The sequence below is a fragment of the Silene latifolia genome, chromosome 10 (genome assembly GCF_048544455.1).
Source record: "Silene latifolia isolate original U9 population chromosome 10, ASM4854445v1, whole genome shotgun sequence".
Classification (NCBI taxonomy): Eukaryota; Viridiplantae; Streptophyta; class Magnoliopsida; order Caryophyllales; family Caryophyllaceae; genus Silene; species Silene latifolia.
The window spans coordinates 89,417,415-89,428,766 of NC_133535.1; the positions used below are offsets into that span (position 1 = coordinate 89,417,415).

At 36.5% G+C, this 11,352-nt stretch overlaps 1 protein-coding gene across 1 annotated transcript; it reads right to left on the bottom strand.

Annotated features, from left to right (window-relative positions):
- Positions 1-48: 48 nt before the first annotated feature.
- Positions 49-4,902, bottom strand: LOC141605723 (putative protein arginine N-methyltransferase 1.2). The gene is made up of 9 exons (XM_074424601.1): positions 4,573-4,902; positions 4,447-4,457; positions 3,520-3,675; positions 2,920-2,983; positions 2,691-2,833; positions 1,582-1,669; positions 1,298-1,413; positions 622-772; positions 49-534 (listed from the first exon to the last, which is right to left on the bottom strand). The coding sequence occupies exons 1-9, from the start codon at positions 4,766-4,768 to the stop codon at positions 329-331; spliced, it is 1,131 nt and encodes a 376-aa protein (XP_074280702.1). The 5' UTR covers positions 4,769-4,902; the 3' UTR covers positions 49-328.
- Between the last annotated feature and the right edge of the window lie 6,450 nt (positions 4,903-11,352).

An 11,352-nucleotide genomic window follows, 5' to 3' on the forward strand; every position in this document is an offset into this window, starting at 1 on the left:
ACGGCTGTAAAAAAAAAAATATTAAACTACATATTCTAAAGCCTAATATTACATTTAAGGATATAATCATATACCATACCCAAAATTTTAATTGCTTGGAAGTGCAAAATTACAGAACAGCTCGAAAAAGAAAAGAAAAGGAAATGAAATTAATTTAAATTTGGGCACAAGACCAGTTCCTATTCTACAACAGTTCAATGGGAAAAGCATGAAAATTGCACAATAGCTCTCTCAATAGGGAAACAATATTTGATAAGAGTTTGACAGGGAAGGGGAAAAAAAGGTAGGGCATAGTTCCAGAAATAACTTGCACCAGGCAGCAAGATTATCATCTCATCTTATAGCTCTGGGTCTTCGAAACTCTTCCATGTTGGCCATTGAACGAGTATTGGAGCATCACATCAACATCCCGAGGGTTCTTCTTGTTCTGTGCGACTGTCATTGTTCCGACAATAGCCTCCCCTTCACATATTGATATTACATCCTCAAGGTACAACACCGTTTGCTTCCAGTGGGTGGCTCGTGATCTCGGCCCTGAAAACATGTCGACATTTATATCACGGGTTTATATTTACAGGAGGAGAAAAGGTAAGAGGGCATGAGGGTAACTATAAAACACACCTGTTGAAAAGCCCAATGGTTTATGGCACTTTGTGAATGATACGTCAAAATACGCTACTAGAGCGTGAATGTAGTCAGTGCGCTCTGCTACAAGCTTGAAGGGGGCGGTGAAGGAAGCATCTCCGGGAGACATCTTCGATATGTCCATCGTCTGATAATGGAATAAATTATTGCAAATAGTGAATCACAACAAAGGCTAAAGTCTCGTAATAATATGAGATTAACTTCTACAAATCACTTTATGAAACAGTGTGTTTGGTATCAAAAGAAAAGACCAAAAATTGGGAAGAAGAAAATAGTTAAACAAAGCATACAAAAGAACTACGAGGAGAACCTCTTTAAAGAGAGTTCCAAAGAGGGTTGAGTGAGAAAAATAAGTGTTAAGAGAGATCCAGCAAAAAAAAACAAGAACATTTGGAAAGACGACAAGAAAAAGATTTAACCTCATTCAATTGGAAACGTGAAATCCGAATAAAACTCGTGAGATAAACAAATAAGGAAAGAGGGCTGAGTGAGAAAAAAAAAAGCGTTACGAGTTTAGGAAAGATAGAGACCAAAAAACAACCAAGAACATTTGGAAGACAACAATAAAAAGATTTAACATCATTCAATTAGGAAAAATTAAATCCGAACAGAACCGTGAGATAATCGAAGAAGAGAAGGGAGAAGGACTAACCTTCAGTAAATGGCAATTTGTGACGATCTGATTTTGGTCCACTGTATCAACAAGTGGCTCTAATATGGCTTGTTTTCTAATACAGCTCATGTTGAAGCCGTACACATTGTTCCAATCTAGCAAGGCCATGATTTTTATAAGTTATGATGTGTAAAAGAGCAACAATGCACCTTGAAGGCTCAGGCCAGTGGTGGGGTGAGGGGTCAGACTTCAGATGTAAGCAAGTCATGAATCTAACATAAGATGATATAAAAACAAAGGGGAAGAATGAGATAGAAGCTCACACTCAATCTTGTCTTCTTTATAATCGGCATCCTCAATGGCCGTCAAATAGAGAGATGCTATATCAGGAAATATAACACCATCTCCAACCTACAACACATACAATGAACAGTTGGCTATTATGGTAGCGAGAATAGAAGCAAAAACAAGCAGACGCTTCAGAGACAACTTCTTTTAGCTCTAATATTACCTTTATACTACATACAAAATGACAACTAATGATATAAAAATAGGATATTACATACGAAATGTAGACGTGCAGAATAATTAATAATATTCAAGTTCCCAAGCAAAGTGAGGCTACCCACTTCCGGGAACAGCTTAAGAATCAACAAAAAAAAAGTTTAGTGAACACTGAACATCATAAGGTTTGAGAAATTCCACAGTTTACAGTCATGGTATTTGCTATTTGGACTCTGCTACAAGTCTCGGACACAGCCACACAAGTGCATACTCAAGTGTATTCTGCCAACATGCAACACAGCTACAATGAAGTGTCAACATAACAAAAGTTTGGAGCACCTAACGACTGAATTCTAAGATGGATGAACCGGACACCCTTGATTCGTTTGAAACGGCAACTTTGACAGAATGAAAAAGTCGGCTCACAGTTTACTGTTATTCAAGATTGGAATGATCATGAATTCATGATACACGGTCCAGAAAACTTTGCATGGTATTTGAAAAGCAAAAATTCAAAACAGATTCTCGTTTTAAACAAAAAACAGGTACATCTCTCTGTGTAATGTCCCTAGGTTAGTCAAACTGAGTTTTTTTTAAATCAGAACTCCTGCTGCAAATTGCCTTTTGCATAATTCAATTGGGGATATAAATCATTGTTCATCAGCCCAAGCTGAAGTCTCAAGCTGCAAAAATACAGTCAATTAATAATCCACAGTGAAAATTGTTTGTGCGATGGTAAACAATAACCACTCACCAATTCCACATAGAAGGAACAGCAAGATGCATAGTTTGTACAATGAAACCACACAGAAGAAACAAATTATTCGCTAAGCAGATGAAAAAGCAGACCACTAGGTGAAAACTAAATCAAATCAAAGATGTTACTAAAAGAAAGCTAATGAACAGTGAATTATGTCGAACCACTTACTAGCCACTTATCACGGGCATAGAGAACAGTATTCAGCATATTCTCGTACAAAAGAAAGTATCCCATCCACTCTGAAATAATGATATCCACTTTAGGAACTGGAAGGTCGATCTCCTCGATTTTCCCCTTCAGAACCGTTATCACTGAGAGAGGAACATGTGTTAGCACAAATAAGGAGTACACCACAGAATGAATATAGCAAACTGAGTGTGGCAAACAGAGGCATCACCATTAGCGAATCCATTCGATTCGACAATCTGTTTAGCCATGTCAGCCATGTCCGAGCACTCAACCTAGTAAGCAGAAGAGAAATTAGAAGCCAAAAAACCACGCCTGACTAACAATCAAACCTTAAAAGTAAAAAAGAATTGAACAAGTAAATAATCAATATAAAGAAATGAGAAGACTAATATAAAACGACATTATCCAAATGTAAAAGTGATACAAGCAACCTTGTTGTGTATCAAGGTGGTATTAAAAATTATCCCACGCCAACATATGACGATAACAAACTTGCCCATGAAAGCAATCCAGTCCTAACTCTATCTAAGTGCTAGTCTAGATACTTTGATGCCTCCTTTCACAATTTAAACAAGTTACGAAACGTGTAGATATATTGAAATAAACGATATACCAACATTTGTAGATTACGAGTTCATGACTGATCAAATATACTACTCTCCTATAACAATTCATATACCGCTAATGACTAGATTATAGAACAAATAAAAAAATCACTTTTAGAATGCTTAATTAACTGAAACATAGTAGTGAAAACAAGGCAGTATGCAGTCATGAAGGAGGAAGGAGCTTCAGATGTTCAACATACCGCATATACATGTTTAGCCCCGGCTTTGGCACAAAAAAGAGACAAGATACCAGTCCCAGCACCAACATCAAGAACCACCTTGTCCTTAATGAGAAAGTCATTTTTATATATAACATTTTGATAAGTCTTGGTTCGCACAACATCTTTTAACATTTCCTACAATGCATGACATTAAATAAGATTATTTTTACCAAGAGATATAGTAGTACAGATTGAAACACCTGCAACATGTGTACACATACTCAACTTCATCCACAATTAAGCTTTCAATGAATACAAAACAGCAAATAAAACAGCAACGACTCTTATATATGCATCATTGCATTCTTCCCACCAAACCCTACCACATAAAACTCCTCATAATGATGGGTAAGGTTATTTAGGAAATAGTAAACTTTTCATGGATTCCTCACTAAACTAAACATACATAACAAACAGCCTTGTACCATCGACATATACTAATTGTCTGTAGTACATTGTACATATAGTTGGATCCATTTCAACTGTCTCCAATCATATCAACATTGGGTAAACTTGAAAAGAAAAAAGAAGCACACTTCTTTAATCACTTCCCCTCCCTCCACTAGAAAGATGGTTGATGGTCCATAGAAGAAACTATAAGTTTCACAGGCTGACGGAAGACTTCCACGGTTAATTACTGCACATTATGTGTCACGCTTCCAATACCTCAACAAGTCAATCCAAAACATCCAGCAAATATAAGTAATTTCAAAAGTGTCATGGAAAAAGTCATTTTTTTGTAAGCAGAAGAAATTATTCGCCACAGTTGCACTCCTCTTTCACCCTTACGAGGGTGAAGAAGGAAGAAAACCAAACTACATCTCAATCAAGTATCAACAATTCAAAACAATGTATCTCATAAAATATTGATGAATCAAGAGCCTAGAGTTGAGAAAGCAAACGTACTTCATGGATACCTGTAAAGAAAGACAGAAAAAGAGAAGAAGATGATTAGTAAATGAGCAATACACAAACAAACTAAGCACAAGTCCAGAAGTCGTTGTTGAATTCAAAGTAGATAGAATGATATACCAAAGTGAGAGTAAGAATCAAAGTAATAATCTGCGCTGGTCCTATCATCTTTAGGAATGGCAGAATCATCAACTACCACCATTGAAGAGCTTTCTGCAGCATCTCCATGACCATGAGTTTCATCATCAACACTCATGTTTGAATCTGGGTTTTCATTGCTTTGGTGAACTGGGTTCTTGTTCTTGTTACGACCCATTATTTTTTATATATATTTTATTTTAATAGAAATTCAAACTTGAGGATTTGCTAAACAACAGAAAGGGTTTAAGAGGGGTTCTGCAATGGACTCAATTTAGGGTTTTGCTCTGCTTGTGTTGTATGTTACTCACACAGTCACACATGGAGGCGTCCACCTTAGGTTTAGACTTTGGACTTTGGAGGTACTCATTTATGTTTGTATAAAACACAAGGAACTTAGTGTTATTTATTTATTTTTTTTATTTTATTTTATTTTTGCTAAAATCACCTTATTTACTTATTTAGTTACCTCTAATTTATTGGGAAAAGCTTGTTTAGTTACCCTTTTTATATTTCACGGAATTTCATAATCCCATTAATTTCATATTTTTTACAAAAGCGACGATGGAGGAAGCTTATGTTGTCACAAATATTTTGCGGAGGTATGGAAGTGCCTCGACCAGCTAATCGATTTGACAAAACCACTGTTTCTTTTAATAAGGGGGTACCGCGGTAGAGAAGGAGTAATCTTGCGAGTAGGTTGTGTATTACTGAGGTTGAGGAGCAAAGTCGGTATTTGGGTCTTCCGACGGTAGTGAGGCGGTCTAAGAAAGTGCTTACGGATATAATTCGGGATAAGCCTGTCTGCTTGGCTCGGGAAAATCTTGTCTACGGTGTAACACCCCAATTATCCGGCCAAGATAATTGGAGCGTTACCATCTCGGTTTCCCGAGGTAGGGTTTCAAATTTTCAATCAAAGAACATTTTATTAATGTACTTCCTCCGTTCCATATGATATTTAATGGTTTACATAAACGTAAACAAATGAATAAATAAAATACAACTCGTGACATCTATACTCTTCTAGCCAACAAGACTCGTCTCGTGATATCATCAAGCTCGTCCCGTCTCCGGCATACTATCCAAACAACCTGAACATAACCTGCTCCCCATATGACCAAAGGATAACATATGGATCGACACATGCGACCCCAATGAGATAGGTGACAATTACACAGACACACAAACGTCAGTTTCAATAAATAATTAAAGTGTGACTCGACTCGAGTGTGTGAACATACAACATGACCATGATATGAATGAACCACCATCAACAACCACCACCACGGTAGCGGGACTCGCCCAGACATACCGACAACCACAAACAGGTACCGGGACACACTCAGACGTACCGGGTCCGGAAGCCAACCGGATCCCCTGCCAGACATCGTGTCTCAACCACACGAGTCCCTCCATAACTCAAGCCATTAATGTGCACATCCCTCTTGGAGTGAGAAGCTCCAAGAGGCGACTTAAGCGCAAGACGGTCTCCCAACCGTCTTACGTCTCCAAAACAGGTAACAAATCAAACCACCATGTCCTCCGACATACAAGACAACACACCAAATACGATATACCACATAACATGCCAATTACCGACTCACTCAATACAATGAATGACAAAAGACTCATTTTACAAATAAATGCAACAATGAAACTGAGTAGGATAAACCTACCTCATAGCATATCCGCATAAGCAAATCGTCACACAAGCTAGGCCCGTCTCGTAAAACCGTCTCACAAAACTCATTTCCTAAAATACGATAATAATACAAATACGTATAAATATACTCATCTAATCATACAAATACGTATACAAATACTAATATACTTATACAAATACGTATAAATATACTAATATATTTATACAATTACGTATACGACAAATTAAACTAAATAAACTTGTCTTATACACTACCCCAAATCCCGACTCAACTCAACCACACCACCACCATTTTCGCCACCGTGGCCACCACCACCAGCCACGGTGGGCCACGACCGGCATGTTGGAGCTTGTGTCCTCCACAAATTAGTGTGATAACATTTGTAAATCTCTTACAGGTTCACAAGGGTATACTTCGTATATTTAATCAGTTGATTAACGTTTACCTAATAACGGTTGGCTTGCTAGAAAGTTTGACGCTATTATCATACAGATGGCGGTGATCAACTGGTCCCTAAAGGTCACACCTATAGGATGTGTTTGAGAGATGTGGTTATAGAAATATAATCACATTGATGCCTAATATGACTAAACAGTTAGTCAATGTGTTGATGAGACAATTATTTAATGAAGATTAAATAATATTAGTTGAGACAATTAATCACAATTCGTAAATTGAATATAATAAGTTATATTTAATTAAATGTATGTAATGTTAGCTTGGACGAATTAATCTGTTAATTCGTAATTAAATGTAATCGGTTATATTTAATATCAACAAGATGAATGTGTCATAGTGGTAATAGTGAGGGTACACAAACCAAGAGGTCATGGGTTCGATCCTCACTAGATGACAATTTAACAACATTTTATACATTTTCGGAATAACCAAAATAAGGAAATAATACTCCTTATTTCGGTTATATGGGCCGAAAATAAGGAAGAAAATATCTACCCTATTACTAACCTAATTCACGGTTTAAGTAGGTGAAGGGGAGATGATTTTATAACCTAATTTTTCTACTCATTATCTTTGCCTCCTCTCATCGAAAAAAAACACAAAAACCTAAACTTTTACAGAAAATTTTGGATCGATTCTAGCATAATCAAAAGGGCATATCTCATATCGTCTTGGGTGCAACTGATAGGCGAATATCTACTTTGATATTGTTCTTAGGCCATATTTGCTAGGAGGTTATTTCTGAATCCTTTACTTTTGTTTATGTATTTTATTTTATGACTAGTGATCGTCTTCATTAAATTCGTTATAATCCTTTAATAATAAGGGAAGTATACAGATTATTTCCCACAAGTGGTATCAGAGACAAGGCCACGAATTTTAATTTTGATGATTTTCATAAAATTGTTTGTAAACAATAATTAGGGTTTGCGAAAAAAAAAGGTAATCGGCTGGTTTTTTTTTTTGAGCCGTGAAATTTTTTTTTGTTTCCGTTACTGTTCACGGATGAACAGTACTTTAAAAAAAAAAAAATCTGTTTTTTCCTTTCGGTTTCTCCTGAAAAACCGATTAAAGTTTTTTACGGCTGTTTTTGTTTATGCCGATTTGAAAAGCATCCGAGAAAAGAAAATTTTTTTTCCCGTTACTGTTCACGTGGTTACTGTTCACAGTGGCCAGAATAAATAAAAAAATTTTTTTTTGTTTTGTTATGGTTTTTACAGAAAAACCGCAAGAAGAAAGAAATAAAAACGGGCTGTTTTTGTTGTTTTGTCTATCCAAATTTGAGAGAAAAGTAAAATAAAAAAAAAATTTTGGTTTCATTCATTGTTCACGTCTTTGATGATTTAAAAAAAAAAAATTGTTTTTTTTTTTTTAGTAAAATCGAGAAAAGTTTTCTTTGGGTTGTTTCGGTTTTTACCGAGATAAATTTTAAAGAAAATTTTTTTGGGTTTGTTGTGGCCAATTAATTATTATGAAGCGGTTCATAATTCATGGATACCTAATCATTTTAAAGCAGTTTAAAATTTTGACGGATTAAATTCATATTACAAGTTTAATATGAATTAAGATTGAAATTAATGTGATTAATTGAGGAATTGTCACTTAATTTGATAATTTAAATGGGTGGTTTGGATAAAATTAATCTACATAATTAAAGAATTATGTCTTGCATGTTTAATTTTTTTAGTTGATGCATTTTATTTAGTTGAATGAATCGTTTGAATGGTTTAATTTACGTATTTTTGCAATCGGTTGTAATTTGTAATACTTAGTGTGGCCTTAGTCAAATTATGTTTTCGTAATGAAGGAAACATAATTTTTATGTAATTATGAGATCTCGAATCTCCTTTTTTATTTCTTTAGTTTTGGGTTTTGAAATTAGAATGTAATAAATAGGTTTATTATGTAATTTTATTTATTGTAATTTCAAAGAAGACTAAAGATGGAGGTTGGAGCTCACTCCCGCTACATGGATCAAGATGGAACATCAAGACAAGCTTCTCGGGTCCAAGGATGGATTCCAAACTTGTATTTATGTTCATTTTGATAGGATAGGCCACACTAGGACTCTATTATTGTTTTTACATTTTACTATTCTTATTGTTTTTCATTCACATGCTAGTTAATGCATCATATTCCGCTTAAACCAAACCACCTACTACTAAAATGCATGAAAATTGACTCATATAGATTGTATGTTAGTTTTCATGGACATACAGATGTCACATACTTATTAAACCATCACCTTAGTTTATTCATTCACGCATGCTAGATATTAGTTCACTTAAAATGAATTAAAATAAAGTTGATGGGATCTTCCTCTAAAACGGAAATTGAGATTAGTCTTTATAAGGGCAAACAACTATGAATCCCTTCTTCGTCGGTAGGCATAATATGACTCCTTCTACGTTGGGTAAGTAGTTTGTGTTGACTTAGTTTATCTCAACATTATAGTCCGAAGAGTTTCTCGTGATTATAATGGACTAAAGATAGAATTTACAGAAATTTATCGACCAAGAATTCTAAAGGTAGAATTAGCCAAGAGGTGGGCTTATCAATTTACAGAAATTGAGTCTTGGGATCATTTATATAATTCTTGAGGAAGGTCAATTGTATAAATGCATGAGTCTTCGCGTTATAACAGTATTGCATTAGACTTAAAAATCAAATCGATGCATAGGCTTATTATTCAATTTTGTTTTCGCAGTGTAGAACACGTTAATTTTACTGTTACAACAAATGGCTGGAAATAACGAAATCCCAATGCCAAGTGCCACACTTGATCGCGCGTCCTGGCTGAAAGTTTTTATGGACAACATGAATCAGTTCACACGTCTGAAAAATGACGGGTCCAACTTTGCGGATCGGGAGGCGGATTACGGAATGCTTGCCATTGCGACGGTAAGCTCGTGTACTTAATCGAGCCAAAACCGGTAAACCCAGGCCCCAATGCAGGAGTCAACGAGTCACTCGCTTATAGTGATTTCGTTATGGAAGCGGGTGCGATAAAGAACGTACTCATCTTTGCAATGGAAACCAATTTGCAGAGACGCTTTATTGCCCAAGGTGCAAACAAGATTTTCACCACGCTCACTAACGAATTCTCAAAGGCACCGAGAATCGTTACTTATGAGCATACCTATCGCTTCTTTGATGCGAAACTCCAAAAGGGCCAATCGGTTAGCCCACACATTCTTAACATGACTGAGAATGTCGAGAAATTGGAGGCACTTAATTGCAAAATCAGTGAGAGCATTATCATTGACCGAATGCTTCATTCTCTTCATGATGGTTTGCCCTTTTCAGGGCGAACTACTACATGAATGACTTGAAAAAGAGTCCTCATGAGCTACACTCCCTTCTTGTACAGACCGGGAAGGATATGAAATTGAGTGGGAGCATGAAGCAGGATGTTCTCATGATTTCCAATAAAAGTAAAGGTAAGGGCAAAGCTCATGGCGACCTAGCTGTAGGTAAGCCAAAGTTCAAGAAGCCAGGAAACGGTAAGAGTGGGCCTGGTGAGACTAGTGGCTCACAGGGCAAGACAAAGAGCAAGGGCGGTGACATTGAGTGCCACCATTGTCACAAGACTGGACATTGGAGGAGGAACTGTCCCGTGTACCGTGAGGACATAAAAGCAGGCCGCGTCGTTCCTGTTGGTATGTCAACTTATATTCATATGATTGAGATAAACCATGCAAGTTTCGGAACTTGGGTACTTGATACTGGTTGTGGTTCTCATCTGTGTAGTTATTTGCAGGACCTAAAGAACATCATGCCTCTCGAAAAGGGTGATGTGGACCTGCGAGTCGGGAATGGAGCACGAGTTGCTGCAGTCTCGAAGGGAACATACGTAATCCAACTCCCTAGTGGTTTCGAGTTATTTTTATAATCACATTACTATGTACCCAGTTTATCTAAGAACATTATTTCAGTTTCCGTACTTGCTAAAGACGATTTTGCATTTTCAATAAAGGATAATACCTGTATTTTCTTTTTATGAAATGATTTATGGCAAAGCAATTTCCATGAATGGAATTTACATCTTAGATCAAACCACGGAAGAATTACACATGAATAATAAGAAATTAAAGGTTGGTGACAAAGATCAAACCTATCTATCGCATTGTCGAATGGGACACATAAATGAGAAACACGTAAAGAAACTCGTCGATAATGGGACTATTCCCGCATTCGAATTTTCTACATATGGCACGTGTGAATCATGTCTCATTGGCAATATGACTCGAATTTCCTTCAAAGGTGTTGGAATGCGCGCTAGTGACCTATTAGGACTCATACATACTGATGTTTGTGGACCTATGTCAATTACCGCTAGAGATGGCTATAGATATTTTATCACTTTCACGGACGATTTGAGTAGATACGGATATGTCTACTTAATGAAGCATAAAAGTGAGTCCTTTGAGAAATTCAAGGAATACCAGAACAGGGTTCAGAACCAACTGGGTATAAAGGTTAAAGCACTCCGTTCAGATCGGGGTGGCGAATATCTTTCAAATGAGTTTGATCAACACCTTAAAGACTGTGGAATTGTACTACAGTTAATTAACTCCACCTGGAACACCTCAATTAAATGGTGTGTCCGAACGGAGAAATCGAACCTTACTGGATATGG